Source organism: Sciurus carolinensis, chromosome 2, assembly GCF_902686445.1.
Source record: "Sciurus carolinensis chromosome 2, mSciCar1.2, whole genome shotgun sequence".
NCBI classification, from domain to species: Eukaryota; Metazoa; Chordata; class Mammalia; order Rodentia; family Sciuridae; genus Sciurus; species Sciurus carolinensis.
The window spans coordinates 44,993,949-45,018,030 of record NC_062214.1 but is presented as its reverse complement, the minus strand read 5'-3'; the positions used below and the strand labels follow the sequence as shown (position 1 = coordinate 45,018,030).

General features: G+C 42.2%; 1 protein-coding gene across 1 annotated transcript in view; it reads left to right on the top strand.

Moving 5' to 3' along the window:
- Ralgapa2 (Ral GTPase activating protein catalytic subunit alpha 2) overlaps window positions 1-21,651 on the top strand; it is a 302,869-nt gene extending 281,218 nt beyond the window's left edge. Inside the window, 3 exon segments of the mRNA XM_047542031.1 lie at window positions 1,312-1,433; window positions 16,021-16,060; window positions 17,799-21,651. Coding sequence (XP_047397987.1) covers window positions 1,312-1,433; window positions 16,021-16,025 — 127 coding nt within the window. The 3' untranslated portion in view covers window positions 16,026-16,060; window positions 17,799-21,651.
- Window positions 21,652-24,082: the final 2,431 nt, after the last annotated feature.

The window sequence follows — 24,082 nt, the reverse complement described above, 5'->3', positions numbered from 1 at the left end:
GTGGTGTGAAATCATCCTCTGAATATAAAAGTATAAGAAGAGGAAAGCCCACATTTAGAAATCAATTGCATATTTTACCAAAATAAAATATAAAAAAACACTTGCCTATTTTAAAACACAGACTCTATCAAAAGTAATTGGAAAGGCATAATCGTTACCAACTTACCTTTTTCAAGAGAACATCTTGAAAAGATAGTTTTAAGATATAGTGGGAAATGCTAAAATTAATTTTTCCTTTCCTAGAGCTGTAAATTATGAACTGATGTTGATCCACATTCCCTATTTCCTGAAGAATTAGCACAATTTTCAAAATGACCAAAACACATCTTTTAACTTTTGCATTGATAATAAAGAAGGGGAAAATGAGACATCATGCCGACTTCCCCAAGTGTTAATTCATAAAGTTGTACGTGTGGTGCCTTCATCCATTGTCGAATTGTTCTGACGTTATCCTGTTATTGGAAGTGCATGATTCACCTTCCGAGGAAACAGAAGCCACACACAAAAGGGGAAGATTTGCTTTCTGCCCTGTGAAAGACTGCCACACGCAGGGGTCCTATTAAGACAGCTGGAAAGTTGCTTCAGCGTGTTACGCTTATAAGTTTTATTGGTGACTGGTTTTTGATTACACATTTGAATGCTGTGTGTTCCAGACTGCAGTTTTAATTAAAAGGCAATAGTCTTTTTTTCCCCTCAATTGCATTGTGTGCTCTTTGCTAGATTCTCCTACATATTAGTTCTGATTTTTTAATTCTTATAGTTTATTCTGGTTAGTGACTCTGATGTCCCTTCAGAGTATACCTTCTGGCCTTTTCTCTTCCCAGTAGCTTGCATTTTCTTATTTTTTAAAGATGTGTTCACCATCATATAGTTCTTGCTTGAAGTATCAGCTCATTCTATCAGTAACCTCGTAGGAATGTTTTGTCCACCCAAGAGGAAGTGAAGATCCAGGGTTGTCACACAGTGGTCAATGGACAGAGATGCCATTGCTATCAATATTTCTTGTTTTTGTTTGCTTAAAAAGATCTTACTGATGCCTTGATGCTATTCTGTAACCATTGGTTTATGTATTTTTTAGCGAAACTTGTTTTGAATGCACTTAAAATCTAAGAGAACTTTAGGTGTTAAAATCCAAATCCTACTAATTATGACGAATATCAAATTTTCTGACAAGATGCTAAAGAGCTTGCAAAATACTGTTCTTTACACATGAACAGCAAAGTTGCGTAAGTGTATTTAAAACGAAGTGAACTGTCACTGCTTAGAATGCTGTTTTGCAAATGCATTTGTCTCCTTAACCAATTACTTCAGCTATGAAGAGAGAGCTCTGTATCTTGAAGCAATAATTCAGAACCACCGAGAAGTCATGACATTTGAGGATTTCGCAGCTCAAGTCTTTTCTCCCTCTCCCAGCTACTCTCTCAGTGGAACGGGTGAGTGTCTGTCTACATTATTCTCCTCTCACACGCTTAAGATGCATTCGAGTAGCAGATGTACACCTGTTTTTCACAGATAAATGCTTGCAAATTTAAGAAGAGCATTCTCCCTCTGAATCAACTAATGAATATCAAAAGGAATGATGACATTCATTTTAATTTGTTTTGTATCCGAGCTGTTCACTCCATTCCTTTCTTCAGCTATCCTGTTAACCCCCAAATCTAGCAAGGTTAATGAACTTTTTCTCAGTAATGTGCTGTGGTTCATTCAGGAGTGTGGGTTTCTTGCTGAGCTGGGAACATGTTGTTTAAAAGCGATGCCTGAATCAGTGCTTACTTATCAAAAAAGAGTTCCTCACAGTCGAAGCCGTTGCTACTAATGCTAAATGGGGATTATGCTGCCGAGATACTAGGGTCAGGGATTAATGCAGGAGACATGGAAGGACAGTGTCCCCAGGCCCATCATTACAGAGTGCAGCAAGCACACTTCTCTCTGGAGTGGTCGGTGTCATGTGGACAAGCCGCTGACTGGAGCAGCACCCGGTGTGGTAACCATTTAGAAAGTGGCTTACAATCATTTTCATGTATTAGGCCACTGGCAAATTGCAAACATTGCCATGGATTTCCTTATTTCTAGGCACTTACTCTTTGTACATTTTCAGTTTAAAAAATATGTGCATTGCCACTTAACCTGATGATATGATTACCGTGGGTTTGTTTTTTTTTTTCAAAGACTAGTATTATTACTTGTAAATTTCTGCGTGTAGTTACAGATTAATTGTCTTGCAGAGAGTAAATGGGACATTTAGTGATCGCATGTTGAAACCTCAGTGCAGAGCTTCCTTCATCTTCCACGGGTTTCAACACAACCCGTGAGAGTGCTTAATAGATTTCTAACCTGTGTCAATTGTCTCTGAACACTGCCTCACTTCTCCTATTCTGACTTGTTAACAAATATCTTACACACAAAGTGAAAAAAATTAAATTCGGTGAAATAAATCACTTACAAATAAAATCAGCCATGCATCATTGTTTAACATCGCTGGCTTCAATCCTTGCCTCTCCGAGCTTTGTTGGGAGATAAGAGGGAGAGGCATGCACTTGCACAGGGAGCCAGGAGCAGCAGGCAGAAGGCTTGGGAAGATAAGCAAGCTGGCAGAGGTGCGGGAGCAGTGATTTACATAATCACGCCTCTGCTTCCTGGTGAGGCGTCAAGAAACACTGGGATGGCCTCTATTGATCTTTGTTGAACTGGAATACTAAACAACATGAGAAAAGCTTATAACTTAAAGCTTTGATTAATGTTTCTTACATTAAAAAAGTAGAACAGCTGTGAATTGAATTCTTTTATACACTCTGCCAACATTCTATCTATGACAAAAAAAAAAAAATCTGTTTCAAGGGAAATGAAGATTTCATACCCAGTCTGGCTAGAGGTTTAAAATTGTTTCTAATTTTTTGCTGAAAGAACACGAAGGATCTGTAGCAAGCTATTTTTTTAAAAATCTCTTTTAGCTTTTTGCCATCCTTATGAGATATTGGGACTTGATTTTTCACTGTGAGATTTTTTTTTTTTTACAAAAAAAGTTCTTGAGAAAGCATTTCTAAAAATTAAAGGAAAAAAATTGAATGGCTACATGTTTACATTCCTTAACTGTTATATTCTTAAGGTTGTGGATTAAGATGTTATCAAAACAAATAATGATGGGCTTTATTTTCTATGTATATTTTAGCCTAATTTAATTTGATCTTTTCCCAAAAGTTCATAATTATTTAAACCAATTCAAATGAGTCAGTGTATAGGTAACACCTTAAATGAGACCTAGGAATAATTGAGTTTTTATGACATCTACTTAGAATTGTTACTGGACTTGAGAAGATCATATTCTTTAAAGTTACCTACCAGAATAGATTATAACAGCATGTGAGGGTGGGGATTGGAACTTATACAAATGGAACGTGAAGTCCAATGACAGATATCAAAACAGATGTTGCTTCTTCATCTTTTCAGATTAACATCAGTATTACATTTCATAATGCTCGTGGTTTAGGGAATTCAGTGTTGAATGATAAAATCTTTTACACATATATCACACCTATCCTTGAGTATGATTTTAAGTTTGTGCATGATGTTTACTTTTAACACTATATATCTAACCTTAAAATGGTTAAAAAGAAAGGAGAAATTATATGAACTGGAATTGTGGGGGTGGTACTATGAGGGTAGAACATGTCAGCACCACATAGAGTCAGGTTCTCAGAACCCCATCTCTTCTCATTTACAGACCAGCTTTGCTTTTGAGGAATCCTTATTCCCATCTCTTAGTACTTTTACAGATGAAATTTTTTTGTTTGTTTATTCACAGCATCTTTTTTTAAATTTTCTTGGGACAAGTACAGTCAAACCCAAATGAGCCAGCCAGCTTAAACTAAGAAATTGAGGTGAAGTCTGCCCTTCCAAGCAACAAGCCAACTGGAAAAATCGACCCTGAGCAGCTTAAGCTCCCACAGTGCACTTAGGACCCAATCAGACCATCTCTGGCCATCATTGTCATCAAAGCAGGCCTTGGGCTTCTGCTCACATGCATATGCACAGTCTGAGGAATTAAGGGCTCCTAGGTTTTCTTTGTATACCCATAACAACGAGCTTTATCCTTAAGGAAGAGAGAGAGAGTCACCTGACTACTGTATTTATTCCACAGTATGTCACACAAGCCAAAACATAGCATGCAGCCCCCACTGCTAGAGGAAAGCCCACACTATCAGCCTTTGAATCTAAGGTGAAAGAGATGTATTGTGCCCAGAGATGCCACTGTTGGGAAATGCCCTCTGTTTCCAGAGCTTCCTCCCCAGGTGCTGTTGCTCATCTACCCAAATAGCCCTGAGAAGTAGGTGACCAAAGGAATTGCTTCTATCCATGATGCCCTTTCAACTGCAGCTAGGGATGCAGTGCTGATACATAAGTGCCTGGGGGGGGGGGGAAGTCTTATTTTCCAAATAATAAAATGTTGTTTTAAAACTACCTTATTTCTTTCTGTCAGTTACCCATTATACAATAGGTATTTGAACAACCTTTTATTCTAGCCTTGTGTTTGCCTTCCCTTAATAGACCAGTGTTAAGATATTAACTGTTTTATTAATATAATTAATAAAATTGTTAATATTTTACCAGCATTAAAATATTGGTTGCAATTAATATGTATATGTTTTATGCATACATGTTTATATGCATGTAACCCATATGCCTATGGGGTAACATGTTTTCAAGCATGTTACCAAGGAAGGGGGCCAGCAGAATGGCCTATAAAGGGTTAACTGAAATGGGCACCCTCGAGTGCTGGGGAGGGACTGATGTAATCACTGCAGCTCACAGCCAAGTGCATCTGTTCACCATGAGGTCATTCTTCTGCATGCTAATGAGTTGGAGAATCCAGTCTAATGTTTGACATTATCAAAAAGGATATAAATAGTGTAAATCTTTAGCTTTTGGAAGCTGCTCCTATAACATCAAAAGAAAAAAGAAACTTTTGCTTGGACTTCAGATGTTTTTTCCAGAACCACTCTAGAGACTGTGTATGAACTTTAAAATCTGGGAGGAATCCACTTGTCTATTGATAATCCCCAAATCACTATTATAGTCATAGCTAGCAATTTTGTAGTCAAGGACCATAGGTATGTCTAATTTAATGTCTAGTTTTAAGCTGTTCCAAGTACCTTGGTCAGAAGTTTCTAAAGATGGATTTTTCCCAAAGAATGTCCAAAACCAAGTTAAATAAGAGTTGTTCCCACTGTACCCTGATTGACTTAAATTTGCTGAAGATGCCAGTGCTGGTTATGGTTCTTTTCTACTTCAATATTGCTATAGAGGGCCAGTAGAGGGAGCACAGGTCTTTGTTTATTTGTTAGCCCTCATAAACACATCGTTTAATTTCTCTAAGACATGGTCAGTAATACTTCCTTCTTCATGATAGGCTGAACTGTAAAGGCTCCAGGACTTAGAATAAGTGGGAGGAATTGCCTCGCTCTGCTCCATCCAATTCTGCTACTTTCATGAAGGTCCTATTTGGAGCTTAAAACAGATAAGTCAGGGTCAGTCTTAGGATGCTACTGCCACTCCTACCATAGCCCCAAACTTCAAATTTTCATCTTTCTCACAATGGCATGGAAAACCCTCTTGGAAGAGATTATGTTCATATACCTCATAGAACATACTTTTATAATTCTTTTCTACAACAAAATAATTACAGAATTTCACAAAAACTTTACTAGAAGATGACCTGGTGCTATTGTGTCTTTCTTGGTGGCCAATAAAATCTACTCACAAAACTGGAGACAGAGCATTCTTGTCACACATTGACCCCAGAGTGGTCTGGGATGGAGATACTGCATGAACTAGTTGTGTGACTCACAGGCTTCTGCCCCTGGGGGTAAAGCTATACCATCTTTCTCTTGTCAAGTTCTTCATACCATGCCCTGTGGGTACGTGTGTGAGGTATTGCAGGCTTGTCAATCTGCATGCAGATCCTGATAGGAAGATTTTGCCAACTCTCTCACTGGGCAGTTAATAATCAAAGTAACTTGCAGAAACAGACAAGGTAAAACCTAACCCTAATCCCAAAAAGTATTTTCTCTATTCATGGAAAGGTGGTCCTATTATAGATTTTTTTCAGTATTCATTCTCCTCCTCTCCATCTCCCTCCATTGCCTCCTACTACAATGGTCTTAATAAGGTTTTGATTGATAGCATTTATCATACCTCTTATGTGTTTAGCGTCATCATAACTTTGCTGACTCCTACAGAGAACATCATAGAATATGGAGTTAGAAGGGACTTCAGGAAACTTGAGGTCTAACCCCTTCATGTTAATTTTGGACTAAGCTGAAGAGCAAGCCATGAAGGAACAACCAAAGGTCTTGGGCATGTTGGAAGCAGGGACAACCTGGCCCTCACCTCCCTATTCTATGCATGAAAATGCTAGTCCAGTGCCCACCCTGTGGTGACAGTCCCATGATCAGAGCCATGTCTGCTAGTTTTTTTTTTTAATTATGAAGACCAAGATTAATTTTTTAAACTCCATTCAGATGACCCATTTTTCTTAAATGTAAGTTGTCTTCACTTCTATTCAAGAACTCACACCTAACTCCATTCACACCTTAGCAGACTGGCCAATGTCGCCACCCATCCTGCAGACACTAACTACTCCCCCAGGCATTTCCTCCGCCCCAACAATCCCTTCTGTCCCCAGCCCAAATCTTCCTTTCCACATAGTAGACTCTATTATGACCCCATTTCCTTTTTTTCTTAACTTTTTAATTTACAGATGTATTCTTGAAAAAAAATGACAAAGCATTGATAAAAAGTTTAACCATCCTTCCATACCATCATCCAAACCCAGTGTCACTCAACTCTGGTTACACATTAAAATTATTGTCCTTTCAAATTTAATGATATTTTCAATAACAGGTGTATGTAACCCATCATAAGAAGTATCTGTACTTCTGTCTTGTTTTTTTCTGAGCATATGTAAAGTATTTATCCCTGCGTGTGTCTTCTATCCATAATGTACTATAAATTCTTTAGAGAATGATGCATGGAATTTATTTTATCATCCAATGGGAGTTAAATAGAAAGGAGGCAGGCTGTTTCTTTAAGTGGTACAGGTGTGTCTCTAGACCACAGATGTGTTGGGCCTGAGGCAAGATGCAGAACAAACACCTGTAATTATGTTTCATCTGTCTCCTCCCTTCCCAGTCTCCTAGAGAGAGTGGGCCAGTGATAAGCAATATGGTCAAAACTGGGTGTGGAGAAATCAGAAGCAGCCAGGAGCCTAGTTAATCCACAGACTGGATAATGCAGTTTGGAATAACTGAAACTTGATTCGAGATGCTTTCCTAAATGGTATTGAGGGTTTTAAAGAGAATTCTTGATGGCCCTGCTTAGCACCACATTTTGCTTCATGCTTATGAATTCCTTTGTCCTTTTAACTTTTATTGTCTTCATCATCATTTCTGGGAGACAAACAGAGATAAGGCAAACATTTCTTTCCATTTTCTCTGTTAGAAAATGGTGTTGCTGCCTGTCATATTACCATCTCTGAATTGGCCTTCCCTTCCCTTGGCTGCTGCCACTGAGCAGTACTGTGTAGGGTACTTCAGGGGACACAGAAGGCTCTAGAGACTTTGGGAAGGCCTGCATCTCCCCTTCCCTTGTGGAGAGGGAAGTCTTATTAAAGAAATGCAGATACTGTTGATAATAGCAGAGAGCTATTTATTAATAAACCCAGGTTAGTTAGCTATAAACTATAACTACAAGTAAAAAAGATAACATCGGTCAATGTCCTGAGTCATTTGGGTTGAGATTTCTCTGAAGGGCCATGCCACCCGCCTTGTGACCCTGGAAGAGAATGAAAACTTGCTCCTCTATAGCATGCTTCCAGTGAGTTTTTAACTTTGGCTGTGAACCATGGTGCCCAAGAACTAGAAGACCCATAGAAAAGAAGAATAAGACAGAGGATAGCAAGTATGGGAAGCACAGAGAGAAAGAAACTCTGCCTTCCTGAGGTCTTGTGGGTTTTTCTGACCCTGGAGCTGGTGCTCAGATTGGGAGTGCCCATAGATTCCCAGAATCAGAAGGGAACTAACATTATCATTCTGAAGTACTGACTTTGCACTGACTCCATCCTTTTGGAAGAACCTTGAAGGTACTGCTTTTCTGTGAAATGCCACCATGGGTTAGTTCTGGTTTTCCAGGCCTTACAGGGTTTTAAGTGCAGGCGACTTCTCCCTCCTGCTTGACAGCTAATTACGGCTCAGGGGATGCTGCAGCAGTTGCCAGGAGATAGCCAGCAGGTACCAAGAATTTTTCTTAGAGACAGTTTTTGGAAATGAGTCTTAATTAAAGCTTATTGGAAATAACCTTGAGAGTTTGAGAAGCACCCAGAGCTTCTGACACCCTAGGTTCACATTCTTTGTGAACCCCAGCAGCAGCCCTTGAATCAGTCTGGCCTTGCAGGTGCTACTTGTGCAACCTCAGCACTGGAGGTTCCTGGAAGACTCAATGATTTTGCTTGAATTTCTATTTAGCAATGAGCAAACCAAAGCAGAGGCCAAATGGAAGCACTCTTACTGGCATTTAAGTCTTCTGGCAGAAAGAAGAAAGAATATATTATACCAGCCTTTTCCAGAGAGATAAAGGATGATAACCACAAAATAAACCTGTAAGGAGCATGAGAGAAAAGCTGGTTCTTTTTTACTCATGTGAAGTTCCACAAAAACCTACAGGAAAAAAAAATCTCTTAAAATAAGAAACAGGATAGTTTTAAAAGAGAGAGAGAGAGAAACGAGGAGAAGGAGAAGAATAAGAAGGAGTTGGAGAAGGAAAGGAAGGAAGGAAGGAAGGAAGGAAAGAAGGCAGAGAAAAAGGGAGGGAGGGAGAGAGGAAGAAGGAGGAGAGAGAAAATATGTAGCTTTGATAAGGCCAAAATTTATTTCTGGGTTCATAAGAAGCTTAGTAGCATTAGCTAGTACCAAGGAAGAATAGACAAAACCCTATTTTTCAATCAGTTCAAGAATATGAGATGATAAAATCCCAGATGCAAAAAGCACACATTCTACAAACCCTGTTAACTGTGTCCCCCACATTAAGGCTGCCCTTGTCCCTACCAGTGCTCAGCTGTTACCTGTAATAGGAAACAGTAAGGCCACATTGTTCCCAGCATCTGTCTTCTCATGAGCATAGTAGTGTGATCCCTGAGATTTCCTGAGGGTCTTCAAGGGCTTACTCAGGAAAGTTTCACTCCCCCAGAGCCCTAATCTCAGGGAAGACAAGGCGATGAGTACTGGTGTTGCTGCTAGAGTGTGTTTGGACAGACCCTGCTGCGCATGCTCATTAGGGGAATCCTGTTCCCTAGCTGTGTCCCTAGGGCATGGAGAAGAAACAGTCTGCCTCCAGTTAGTACCAGGGCCCTCCAGTTAACATCTGATCATGCAACTGTCTGAGGCCAGGTACTTCTGGCCAGGGTTGTTTACTGATTCAGCAGCATCAGAGTCAAGTGTCCCAGAAGAAAGGGGTCACCACAGGGAAGAAGCCAGAAGAGGGAATCTTCAGCCACCAGACTGATTGTGCTCTTTGTCCGTCCACCCAAAGCTGGTGGCCTACTGAAGGCCATAATTAGATATTAAAACCTAGGGTCAGCTGGGGTCTTAGGAACAAACATGTACTTCTGCTACAGTTTAAACAGGTGAGAATTCTCAATGCTCAGAGAATTTCACAAATCACAAAAGTATAAGGCCTTCAAATGCTCACTTGTAAATGTTTCCTGAATATATTAAGGGCATGGAAGTAGCCAAAGGAAATGGCAGCACCACCTTCCTTGAGGTTGCCTTCCAGACATGGAAGAAAGATGATGGAGTGAGCCATCAGGAGCTGATGAGTGTCAGAAGGAAAAGACAACAGGAAAGAAGGCTTAGGAGGGTACTGAGAAAAGCCACCCCAGAGTTGGAGCAAGCTTTAGAATAGGGGGGTCAGAGAAGACCTCACTGAGAAGGTGAGACTTGAGAAAAGACTTAAGGAGGTGAACCATATATGGGAACAGGCAGAGAAAAGCACATGCAAAGGCCCTGAGGCAGGAGCTTTCCTAGCATATTTGGGAATCAGTGAGGATCCTAGTATGACTAGAGTAGAACAAGCAAGGAGTGAGGAGGAAGGGAAAAGGGAAAAGGTTGGAGTCATCCTGCAGGTGGAGGGAAAGATTTTGGTTAATATTCTAGTGAGATGGCTAGCTTTTGGAAAAGTGGGGCAATGTGATGTCTCTCATTTAAAAAGATCTCTCTGGCTTCTGTGGGGAGAATATAGTATGTAGGCAGGGAACAGTTAGGTGATATCTAACTATCATGTGCCACAGAAGGCATATGATACATATTTGACTAAGAAGCAAATGTTGTGGCAATGCAAGAGATATTCTCCTCGGACATTTCTGTGGGGGCACTAGAGGAGCCCTCAGCAATGTCCCCTTCACCTAGTGCTACAGAATGCAGCCCCTGACCTGAGCTGTCCAGGTGAAAGGAACTTGGTGATACCTCCTCTTTATAGGAAAAGGTTTGCATGGTGTGGGACATGAGAAGGAGACAGGAGAACTTTGGCCTTCAGGCACATGCCCTGCCCTGGTCTTCAAACCCCACAGCTCACACAGGACCCAGTGGTTGTGATACATGTATTGACCTGAAGAACTGTGTAGACACCTAACTATGTCCTGCACACAGACAATTATTTCAAGAGACTTAAAATGCTTAGTGACCTGGAAGAGTGAGGATGTCAGGGTGAGGTTCCATGGAATTGTTTCACTCTTAAAAAAATGATTTCCAAAATAGTTTGTGATTATAATGACTCTTTTTGTATGTGTAGATATTTGGCATTTCCGCACAATTCTTTCACCCTCTGCCTCAGTCAGAGAAGGTTTATCTCTTTGGCAGGTGAGAAATGGAGGGGTGTTGGGGTTTTGTTTGTTTGTCTGTTGTTTTTATCATCAGTTCATGTCAACACCAGGGCTCAGTGCTTAGGTCTTTCTATGCCTTACGGGACTCATTGCCTCCCCTGCAGGCACCCCCTGCCTTCTGGTGCCAACTATGGGAACAAACCCACAGGAGCAAACAATAAGGTGACAGGGAGGAATGTTTCTTTTGTGGCAAAAGCAAAATGTTCTCCCCAAAGGCAAAAAAGACTGTTTTATAGAAATTATGGCCTGGATAGTTTGTATAGTGGAGAATGCCCACCCTCTTGGCACAGATAACTGAGAAATGTAATGGGAAGTTGGCTGAAGTATTGACTATTCTAGAATTCAAATGGAGCAGCACAGGAAGAACTCATAGAAAACATCTTAATTATAGGCCCAAACAGCTTCCTTAGTGTTTGAAGACAACAGGGACAGTTTGGTGCTGGAGATTAAATCCAGGGCCTCCTGCATGCTAAGCACACTCTCTACCACTGAGCTATAACCCCAGTGCCAAAAGGACTGTTTTTACCAGTAAAATTCCAAGACAATGTACTAGAACTCACTGTCCTCCTACAAGTCTTCGAATACTCACTGCTACATTTTCTCCAACTGCTGATTATTAGGGAATTTAAAAAATAATCCTGAGCAGGATACATAATCCAGTCACTTCCTTCCAGTTATACTATCACTGCATGCCACAAACCCAGCCACCTCTGAGTGTTTTTAAGATAGATGAATTCAAATTAGAGGTCACCTTACAGATGGCCTGATGGGGACAATAAGTCACCAAAGAGCAGCACATCACCTACAGAGAGGCCCCTTTGCTTTGAGGATGGGGAAAGTTTGCAGAGTGGCCTAGCCAGAGAGGTACTAGTGACATCTACGAAGCTGCATCGCTTCCTTTGTTCCCCTGCTTCCCTGAGGACAGAACATCCCCCCGCACCCCAAATCTTAGAGCCATTTCTGGTTTACTTTTGTAATGGAAGGAGCAGTAATACTGCTTAGACCTTCAATCTTATTTTTGCTATTTTTTAAAATAGTTGTTGGTTTGGTGGTGTAGCTCGGTAGTACTATGCTTGCATATGCAAGGCTCTGAATTCACCCCAGCATGGAAAAAAAAGAAGTCTTATTGAGATATAATTCACATACCATGCAATCCATCCATTTAAAGTGTACACTTCAGTATTTTTAGTATTCACAAGATATATTTTTAGTAAACTCACAACTGTTACCACAATATAATTCTAAAACATTTTTATTTCCCCTAAAAAATTAGTAAAATCTACCCACAGTCAATCACTGTTCCTGTCACCTACTTCCCAGCCATATGCAACCACTAATACACTTTCTGTTTCCATGAGTTTGCATATACTAGGTATTTCATATATATGAATCATATAATTTCCAGTCTTTGGTGGTTAGCTTCTTTTACCTAGCATATTTTCAGAATTCATCCATACTATAGCATGTATCAGTCTTTTCTTTTTATTGCCTAATGGTATTCTGTTGTCCATTCATTGGTTGATGGACATATAGACTGTTTTCACTTTAGGACTATTAGGAATTTTGCTGCTGTGGATACATGTTTTGCAGCTCTCTGATGTGGATTCAGTCCAGTAAGACAAACAGCCTCCCCATGGCTAAGATGCAACTGAAATCTGAGTATTCACGTTCTGTGAGATATCAAGAACATCTTGAAACTTTTCTCCATAATAGCCTAACAAGAAAGGTGGCACCAAGTTATTAATTTTAAATCTATAATTTAACTTAGTCATAGCTCCTAAAATGATTATGGTTCAAGAAAGGAAAGAGAAAAATGCTAGGAAATTCTTTTCATGAAATCCCACCTGCTCATTGAATCCCTGCACAGGTGCTTATAACCAGGCAGGTGCACAATATGTGTGCCCTCTTCCTCCCTCCCTTCCTGTTGGTCCAGCTGTCCTGGCTTTCTGCTTCAGAATCAAAGTTGATGGGCAAGACCAACGACCAAACAGAGGAAGCCAAGCTCAGAGCCAGGTTTGAGGCCAGGACACAGCCACTGCTGTTGGATTGGAAATACTGGAAGCCATCCTTGGGCCATTTGGAGATGTTAATTAGCCTGGCTAATTCCCACTGGTCTTGGGTTGCCAGTGTTGAGTTGCCTGTGTAGGCTTACCCCATCCACTGGCTGCACCTGTTCCCTTCCTCAGAGCCATTCCAGGGGCTCTGTCTGAATAACCCAGACAGCTCTCTGATCTCCCGCTCTGTCTGCCTTCCCGCTGGTAGGATATTTAGCACTTGCTGAAAGCTGGAACCCTAGTCCACTATTTCTCTCCCTCATTCATGCCAGCTCTCAAAATCATTCTCTTTCCTAATTATCTTGAGCCAGTTAATCATTTTCCACACTGACTGCTCAGTAACAAGGATCCGGGGAGAGGCAGACACTTTTCTTGTCTGACCCTGCTCAGTGTTATCCCAGGTGGCAGTTCTGGATGGCAGGCTTTCCTCAGAGATAAGAAGCTTGCTTCAAACCCTTGCTCTTTTGCTATCCCAGTGAGTCCAGCTGGAGCAAACATGCCATGAAAAGACTCACCGATACTCTAAAAGCCTCTGCTAGGCTGAGCTGTCGAAAACACAACAAATCTCCAACCAGGCCTGTCCTGTCCTGCATTTGTTAAATCCTTGCTGATATTCAGAGCATCAAAGTCACTAGAGGCCAAAGAAGACAGCTTTCTTTAAAACTGACTTCTGAGCTATCCAGGCTCAAACTCTATATCTGAGCCATTGATTGGCCACAACGGGGCCAATCTGAGTTAAACTGTTAAGGGTTCTCCCCCAAGAGTCTTACTCCACTGCTCCTACATATGAGCGGGACTGACTCCTGATTCTTAGCACCACAAATTCGTAAGAATAACCTCATAATCAAGATGCAGATTAACCCTGTAATCCAAAGTTTCTCAATTTTTTTCCCATTATGACCCACTACAGATCCTTCCAAGATGTTTTTATATCCAAATTTGCCCCCTCTCCTGGAATACAACAGGAATACTGTGTGTCTTTTAAAAGTACTTACATCTGTGCTTCATATAGAGTAAGTTTGTTGCCCACAAGGGGTGCTGTTGCCCAGTTAGCATGATGCACTTCCTCTACCATCTTTGTCCACTCTATTCACTGCTCCCTCCTAGAGTAATACCTGATACATACTTGGTACCCAGTTGATGAAAGGACAAAATGATTGTGCTTTGTGTCTCTGCCCCATCTTCCCAGGCATCATATGCCTCCCTGTCTCTTCCCTCCTTATCAAGCTCAGTGTTTTCTCCTGGTGCTTTTCAGTCATGTGCAGGGTAGTTGATGCCATATGTTGACCCCAAGGGATGTACCAGGAATCTGACAGCCTACTTCCCAATGCCAGCAACTAGGACCTCACCTTGAGGAGCACTGCCTGCATGTCAAGCCCTGGTGACATTTGAGCCCCATGGAGTAATCAAGACAGCCCACAACTGCCTCTGTCTTTGCATCTCCTTAACTCAACCATGGATTGGCAGTTACTGAGACATTCTTTGTGGTCAGGCACACCACGCCAGGCTGCGTCTGGGGACACTCAGGAGAGGAGCAAACCAGTCCTCATCAGCAATTACAAACAAGTCCTCCATTGTTAGCGTGCCATCTGCTTTCTTGGTTTCTACCAATCAGGGATCCGTATGCACGGCATAACCAGGGCCAAGGGGGCTGTAGGGGAGTGAGATCAAGGAGCCCCTTCATAAAGACAGCCTTTGCTCACATGGGAGAGAGTCAGTAGCATGGTGCTCTGAAAAGCTGAGCCTCCTCAACTCAAGGAAGAGCCAGAGAGCTTGCCATTCTCCATGAGAGAAAATGGGGCTTCACAGCACAGGATACTAGTTTGTTACAAATAATCAACACAAGCCCAGAACATCTCATGCCCACATTTCAAGAAAGGGCAGCATTAAGGGTGGCTGGAATCAAACCAGTAGAACAGAAAATGCCACTGGGTCATTCGGGATCAGATCTTAATCTAAAAATTCATAATTCCAAACAATTTTCTTTTGGGGGAGTGAAGGTGAATTTTCATGAATGGATTGGAAAATGTGTCTTCATTGACATGCACATTTCCTTTAGAGAAACCCAGCTTAGAGAATGTCAGTGGTCCTTCTTCCAATGGCATTCTGAACTCCCTTAGAATCTGGCCCTGGTCACTGTGCCAACCTTTGCAGATGGGCCCAGCAGAAAAATCCCTGTTTTATAACTACTGCAGCCATGCAGACAATGGTCCATGTTACTGACAAATGTCCTTTGTCCAGATTCCACGGTGGTCTGGTGACACTGAATTCAGGATAGTTGTCGGGGCTGGGAGTGAGAAGATACTGTCTGATGAAGAGAGAGGGTGCATTTGCTAGGGAAAGCCCACATAGGAATTGGACTGGTGTGGAATGGGTGGGTGATGGGGAACCTGTCACAGGTGTGGAAAAGCTAAGCAGCCATTCATCATGGCTGCTAAGAATCTGCCTCTCTCTGGGTGAGAGTGAGCTTGTGGTTCAGTTTCACTACTTCAGACTCTCCTTCCAGAGCCTTCCTCTGCACAGAATTCTGCGTGCTCTCTCCCCAGGGACTGTCACTTTGCAGGTGACACCAGGACTGAATTAACACACTGTGTACAGCCCAGAAACCTGTAAAATGAAACTTGAAGTCATGTAAACTTGCACACTTAGGGGATTTCAATTATTTTTTTCAGGTCATCCGTTGAATTCAATGCTTGTCTTAAAAACTCTTTTATCTTCGATTGTATTTTAAACCAAATCAGTCAGGAAAGGTTGTGCACCAGGAAAAGGAAAGGGCTTCCATGAAGGTCTGCTTCATACATTGTAGGAGTTCTAATGTCTCTTTCATTTCCCATTTGCAAGTGCGATAACAGCTAGTATTTTGTCCTATCAAGTAGAATTTTCAAGTGAATTTTCAGGCCTTAATGATCTGCAAGGCTTCGAGAATACTCAGGCAGCTCGGGAATATGTGTATTATTAGCACTGTGTTAATTATCAAGTTGGAGCCATGGGGGTGACATGCTTGTATTCATTTAACTTTATGTTCTTTCCCTTCAGATTAAAGTACTTAAAGGTCTCATTACAATATTTGATCAAGGTAAGACTGACACTTCAACAGGTTTGCCCATCGACCCTGCTTTTGGGGAGGGGTATAAATTGACTAACTGGCCACCCTCCATCCCTAACACTGCTGCATACCCACCTACTTTCCTGGGCCTTGGCTTTGGTGCCTCCTGCCACCCTCCCAAGGGACCGTGCCCTCTCTCCTGCCCCTGCATGTCTGTGCTGCCCAGGAGAGCCCAGTCTAGCCTGCCTTTCTTCTGCCTGTGCACTCTGGGTGGAACCTGACACCAACACCTACCATCCTGGAAAATGTCTTGGTCACCCACCCTTTTGTGTGGGGGCTTCAGGATGCCAGTGGGTGCAGGGGCCGCCCCCTTTTTTGTTGCCTGAGCCTAGAGGAGCAGGATCTTGAGATGGGCAGGTAAGATGTGCCCACCACCAGTAACAAGAGGTGGAGAGATGCCTTTGACAATCCCATCCCTGGTCATGGACGAATGTCTAGCTGTGCTGCTTTTGTCCATATCAACCTATTTTGTGTTGTGTTAGCAGTACTGGGGATGGAACCCAGGACCTCATTCATGCTAGGCAAGTGTTCTACCACTGCTCTACACCTCCAGCCCCAACCCCAGCCCTAGCAGCCTGTTTTTAAAGAGGAAAATAGTAGGCAGGAGGCCTGGGCCTTCTCTGTTTGCCTGACCTCACTAGTACTAAAAGGAAGGTGACAGTAAAGTACCCCTCTATTGGAGAGTCTGCAAGTGCAGAATTTCAGAATGCTTAGGGGCAGATTGCCTCCACAGGTCCGAGCATGTTTATAAGTATTGATTCCAGAAGCTCTTCCCTAGAAACAATACGGCAAGGTCAGAAGATGAAAAAAGATCCTGTCTGTGAATAAAATAAACTACTTAAATGAATTTCAAATGCCAATAATAATAATAATAATTTCAAAGGCCAGAGGAAGTGAAGCATGCAGGCAGGATGTAAGAAACCATGCTTTTAGAAGCTTATTCCAAACAAAGGTCACTCAGGGAAATTTGGGGTGTAATACAACAAGGTTTAAAAATATATTACGAGGGTAAGGGTGATGAAATGATCTTCTCATTCTCAGAACAGTCCTAGGGGAGACCAAACTCCACTGGCAACAGTAGCTGGGTATTGCAGCAAACATTCTTGAATTCCTCTGAGCTCACCTAGAGCGACCCCAGGGAAGGAAAGGGGTACAGATTCACAAGTTTTAATTTTATTCCATTTTCCCTTCAGTGCTAAACTGGGCTCATGCAGATAAGCAATTTAACCCTGACCTCTAGTCTTATACCCTTTGGGGGATAATTGGGCAGTAGCCCATAGTGTAAAATATCAATATGTAAGAGATTCCAGTAGCACCAATGGGATCTGTAAGGCTCTCCATGAAGTTTCACTGGTTTTTCTCAGTGGCTGGGTTAATGTTCTTCATGACTCTTTCTCTCTTTTTCTGTAATTGGATGCCTTTTCTCTTCATTCTTTATTTCTGGATTGGCCAGAAAGGCTAAATTATTTTCAAAAAGATTCATAGCTTCTTTCATGCTATAGAAAACCCCAGGGCAAAGACTAGGAAAGACATTCATTTGTTGATTCATTTAACAAATATCTTTACAAGCCCACCACCAGGTCAGGGAGGACATCCAGTCCTGTTCCTGAGACCAGGCTTCCTTTCTTTTGAGTTCCACCAATGCCCTCTTAAATCTGTGGCCCTTGGGTCAATTCCATGACTTGGCCATTCTCTGCTTCCTTTGCAGGGGCCTTGGCCTCCAGCCTGAGTGCCAACCTCAAGGAGCCCCTTGGTGTGGAGGAGACAGACCAGATTCCCCTGCCCTTTTCCCTTGGCTCCAAACCCAGAGACTTCAGGAAACTCCACGAATGTGCCAGCGCCCTCAGCAAGCTTCCCTATTATTGGATCTCCGAAGTCAAAGGTGGATTCCACTGAACTATTTCATGTGGAACTTTCAAGTGAGGCTGTGTCATCTCATCCTAAAACCTCACAAACCTCCGGCATCCAAAGAAGAAAAGAAAAAGTCACCAACAACCAGAGACAAACCCACTATCTCTGGTTTGCTCTGGTGGCTGCTCCCGTTCAGGGAGGGGGCACAGGGATGTTGGTTTCTGTACCCCAAGTGGTTACCCTCATTTATAAATCCAAGCAGGATTCCTAGAGGGCAGCAAAACAATTGTAGAATTGTGGAATTTTCTCTGTGTTGATTTTGTTAGTTCGTCTTATGTTATGATTTATGGTTTACTCAAAAATTTCATCATCATGGAAATTGGCTTTCCCTGGGGTCTTTAGCCCAGGAGTTTTCTCTCAGTTGTGAAGTCTTTTGCCACCTGGTACCTGAGGCCCACTCACTGAAGAGATTCTCCTGACCACTCAGAGGCTTCCCAGATCACAACAGTTATGCTCCTATCCCAGAACACTCAGAAGTCTCTGGAAGTACAGGGTCCTATCCTTGTGAGAGCTCCTGTAGGACAAGAAGCATCCTCAGGCTTAGCCCCACATCCATACAAAAGGCAAGTGCCAGTGTCTGGTGCCACAGTGAGGTGGTTGGAATGGAATGTCCAGATGCCTCCAAAGCTTCACCTGCATTTTCCTCCTGGCTATTATTCAAAGAAATGCTTGGAAATGTTTCTTGTCACACAGATTTCAAGCAGGAGATTTATTTGATCCATATTTTTACCTATTTGGACCTGTTTAAAAAAAGAGGTAAAAGTAGGAAGGAGGGAAGGAAAGGAGGGACTGAGAGAGGGAGGAAGAAAATAAAAAGTCCTGCCTTCTGTCTGGGCTTGCCCAGCTCCCTTGCTGGGCATCTCTGGGTGAACCCTACCTTGCAGCAACAGGGAAATCAATCCACAGAGAAGACAGCCTTCTTCCTGTGTCCAGCCCCTGGGAGCTGTCTTAGAGCTAGAGGTTTGGTCCTCTCCCCAATCTACCTGAAAGAGAAATCTAAGAAACTCATCAGAGGCCATCGCCCACTGCACAGTTCTTGCTCTTGTGAGATCATTTCACAGTGCTTAGTGCCCCTTGGTTTGGAGTGAGAAAGCAGTAGGCAGTATGCAGCCATGATTGGCCCCAGTCATGGAAAGATGTGTAGACTCCTTCCCACCTTCCTGTCTTCTGTATGCTGCCTTCGGCTCTTCACACACTCATATGTCACCCTTACCCTGCCTAGTCAGTGGACAGCCTAAAGAAGCCCACTGAGCCTGCTCATCCCATCACAGCAGCTACCTTCCCTAAGAAGCCAATTTTTTCCATGAGCCATTGAGTTGATTTGGCTGATACCTGACAGGGGCAGACCCAGGAGTCAGATTAACCCTTGGGACAAGTGAGAGATGACTGAGAACATCATTCCCATCAGAAGAGTGGAACTTCCAGTGTTAGAGAGAATCTGTCTACTTTATAGAGGATTGCAGGCAGGATTTGAGTCCCAGGACCACTGGGTAGAGCTGTTTGAATATAAGAGAATCGGGGGACATTCCAAAGTAGAAGTAAGCTTTAATCACTTTGGGCTGTTTTCTTTTGGGGAGTGAGGGAGTGCTGAGGACTAAACCCTAGTGCCTTGTGCCTGCTAGGCAAGAACTCTAGCACTGAACTACATCCCCAACACTTTAGGGCTGTTTCCTAATGGGTGCAATGCATTCACTTCTTGGGGGCTTAATAGCAAAACAAAGTCCTGGCATTTCCTATCCTGCCAGCAAATCCTTTGCTTCTTATTCTCACCCACTCCCTCTCCTACCCTTTCCTTTTCTTTAAGTGATTTGAGCTTTCTGGTCAGCAGAGTTTGGCCAGTGTTGCTCCGGCTGTGACTGTTGTTGATATGCTTGGTTTCATGTTTACAAAGTACCCAGACTTCGTTCCTGTAGAAAAGAGCATCACTTCTTCCTGGGGTCCCAAGTCCCAGTAGCACTCTGACAGCAAATAACTTCCCAGAGAACATTTTAACTCCAGGCTCTAGAAATCCCTGTTGCAGAGTTCCTGGATATAGTAGAAGAATTTGGAAGTCTTTTTTTTTTTTCCATTGGTGCTGGGGATGGAACCCAGGACCTTGTGCATGCTAGGCAAATACTCTGCCACTGAGGAACATCCCCAGCTCCTGGAAGTCATATCTAACTCCCCTGGACCTCTGCACCATGATTTCATTTTGCCTCCACCAACCCGTGCTTCTGACCTTGGAGTGGGAAATTCAATTGTAGGTAGCCAATAACTTGACCTTCGTGTAATCCCTAATTATTTTAACAACCCTATGACCCCAGATGACAGCCAGCAGTTTGCGGATAGAGAATTTTGTTTCCTTTTAGTTCACTTTTCTCAGTAACAGCTTTGGTTTAGAGATGGAGTAGGGGAGCAGGGACTCTGGCAACCATGTTTGCTTGCAATCATATGAACTTGGCTGTTTTTGTTATTTGGGGTGGAAAATTGAAATGATGAATTTTTTTTAGTTAGAAAAATAAATATTATGTTTTCATAATAAATGCCTCTTAGCAAAATTTCTGAGGGTCACTCATCCAGTAGAGACCCTCCTGAGTCACAGCGCTGACTCATCACATTAATATTAGTAGGTCAAGTCATCTGTAAACACAAGTGTCCCTAATCGGCTGGAATGTGGTAAGATTTGCTGACCTCACACTGGGCCTGGACAATTCCCTCATTTCTCTGCATGATAATTTCCAGATTTCCATCTAGAGTGAACTAATGTTTATCATATCATTGATTAGGATTTATACTTTAAAAAATAGTAACTCCACAAAATAAATTTTAAAATAATCCTTGAGTAGACAGAAGGAAAGAAACTTAAACTGGGTAAGTGACTATCACAGTGTCTTCAGCTGCCATACCTGCAGCTTTTAAGAGCCATGGGGTGGAGGGGATCCTTGACTTTGTGATGTGGGTTGATTGATCAGGACCCTTAGCCTTACAAACAAGAGATCATGCAGATTCAGAGATCCACACAAATCCAGTCTTCCTCATCTTTCTCAGGTGTCACCACCTGGGTGCCACTGACCTGTGATCTTTGCATCAAGTGAAGATTTGATGAATCCTTCAAAACTTACTATGATGTCTTATATGTAGCCATGTTACTTTTTATCTACCGAAGACAGGAGTCCACGTCTGAAGGGAAATTCAATGTGAAGCGACCATCATTGTAGTTGCACTCAATATCTCTGTATGACATATACATTAAGTGAATGTTTTCTTATATTTTCAGGTCTACAATGTGTAAATAGGGGGGAAATTTGATAAACATGGTAAATTAAGTTATAGCTGTCATTTGATTCTTATTTTGCTATCTCTTTTTATTTAATTTTCCTGATGCTGCACATCTAGGTTCATTCTTAGGTGGTAGAAACCTTCACATCTAGCCCACCTTCCCAGGTGTGTGTGTGTGTGTGTGTGTGCACACACATGCACCAGGACACACTCCACAGAGGCAGCCATGCCTAGGAAAGCACACAGCTCCACTGATGACGTCTCTTGACTCTCTACCCTCTTCCCCTTGATTTCTGATTAACTGTGATGATTTAATAAAGTGGAGAGAACAGCACTGAAGTGCTATGTGTTTGGGTCATTCTCATGGTTTGTAGGAAAATAAAGTTTATCCTGGTGTCTAATAAAAAGGTAGTTTGCATTTTTATTGGACAAGGTTGTTCAAAAACATTTTTATTTTTATTTTTAACCAACCCAGGTAAGTTTATAAATGTATGAGTAGAACTGACCTTGTGGTTCATAATGTTGAATGCTAAGATCCAGTCACCAGAGGATCTGTGTCCAAGCATCATTCCCATCTACATAAACCCGTCCCTTTCTTCATGATGAAATGGCTGGATCACTATCGCCTGCTACTGCAATTGGCATCAAGACCCACAATGCGCTTCACCCTACTGTCTCTCTAGGGCAGACCTTGTACTAGCCACACTCTGGCCCCACCTGGTGGGTTTTCTTTCTAAGTGATAAACAAGATGTAATATGACCTCCTGCTAGTGTGGCAAAACCAGGTTGATAACCCTGCCTCAGGACTCCAACTGCCTCCTTGCTGGCCAGTGACCTCTGCTGGCATCCTGAGCTACTCTGGGTCTGAAAAGTTGTGAACCTTCAGGATGTTAAGATAACCAAGTTGGTAAAAGCATTTACTTGTCCACTTCGTGAATACTTGTTGAGAACTTATTAATTGCAGAACATGTCAGTGACCTCAAAAAGGGTCATTCAGGTAAGTTCCCAGGAGTTAAGTGGGGTCTGAATCAATTTGGCTTTTGGCTTCCTTTTAACTTTTGTCTGATAGCAAGAGCTTGCTTACAGGTATTGTCCTGCTTTCAATTCTTGGTCCCTCATAGAATGAAACTTGATATGAAGCTTTAGAGATCTGTGGCCTAGAAATAGTGGTTTCCAGCCTCATGCATCAACTTCATTTAGGAAGCTTCCTGAGTAAGATTCAGATTGCTTCTCCATCGCTTCCCACCCAGATTCTTACCAGTAAGGTCTGTGGTGGAACCTCAGCTTCTGTGTTTCTTAAAGCTTCCCAGAGGATGCTGGGTGCAGATATAGTTGAGTTCAGGAACTTGAGTCAGTTCCATTGGTAATGTTCTGGGCAGCTTTTACCCTCACTCCCACCCTAGTTGCTCTACAACCAGTCCATGGAGCTTTGTTCCTGCCTATCACAATTCAGCTTCATTGATGACCATCCAGGATTCCCTAGAAGTTTCCTTTTAGGATAATTTTGGCATACTTTTCAGATCGATCTGAAAATGGTCATTTGAGATTCAAAAGACATTTTATGAAAGTCTCATTCAAAAGGTTACTTTCTTATTTATAATAAAAAACGAGGAGGGACACATTCCAGTCCATCATGCCTCCTGTAAATGACCAGGCCATCTTCAAAATCCCTGGTTAAAGGCTGAGGATGTGGCTCAGTGGTTAAGCACCACTACGTTAAATAATCCTCCATACCAAAAAAAAAAAGATTATGCTTGCCAAGTGTCAGGTCACATAATGTAAGACCGTTATCCTGTTATCAGAATTCCAAAGCAAATCCCACTTTAAGTGGTCCCAAAAGGGACCATTGCTTCAAGCAGTACTGACATAGGTTTTACTTGGTTTTTGTCAGGTGCTGGAATTTAAAGAAAGAATATTCCTAAGATACACATTGGCCTTAATATAATTTTCTAGGTATCCCAGGAAAAATGTTGGAGTTATTTATGTTACCCACAGTAAAATCTCCCAGCAAGAAGATGCAGATATTTATGTTTGTTCACTTCTGTACACATTCATGCTACTTTTGTGATGCTGTGTATGTGTATTAACTAAATTGAGGCCACTTTGATTTATTAAACAATTTATGTCAAGGAGCACTATTATCATTTGCTTTCCCTTCTATAAATGGACATAGTTTTAATTGCATTTCATTTTTCAAACCAAAAAAATGAAGGTTGTAGAAATGAACATAAGTAAACTTCATCCCTTTGTATTTGGTTTATTCGAGGCACAGGTCTGCAGCTGGAAAGACTGTCCTCCATATCCCACCCACCTCCTTCCACAGCTACAAGAACTGAGGCCTGACGATGTTGGCTCACTGGGTTTCACCCAGCTAAAAGAAGTGGGGTCCAGACAGAAGCTGAGTTTCCTGGTTTCCTCTTCATGATGACACCCTCATTTAGCAGCAGTCACTGTTCTTAACCAGTGCATGGACTATTTGTTGAAAATGTAATTTGTGCCTGGCATGGTGGCATACACCCACAGTCCTGGTGGCTCAGGTGACTGAAGCAGGAGGCTCACAAATTCAAGGCCAACCTCAGTAACTTAGTGAGACTTGTGCTTCAAAATAAAAAAATGAAAAGGGCTGAGCATGTGACTCAGTGGTAGAGCGCCCCTGGGTTCAATACCCAGTACTAAAAACAGAAAAGAAAAAAAATGTAATTTCCATGGACCTTTTGGCCACTGTGAAGGTGTCCCTATAGTCAAGTCCAAGTCCACTTTGACCCTAATGTCATATGGACCAAGCACAAAACAGACTATGGTGACCACAGTGGGGGAAGCTGG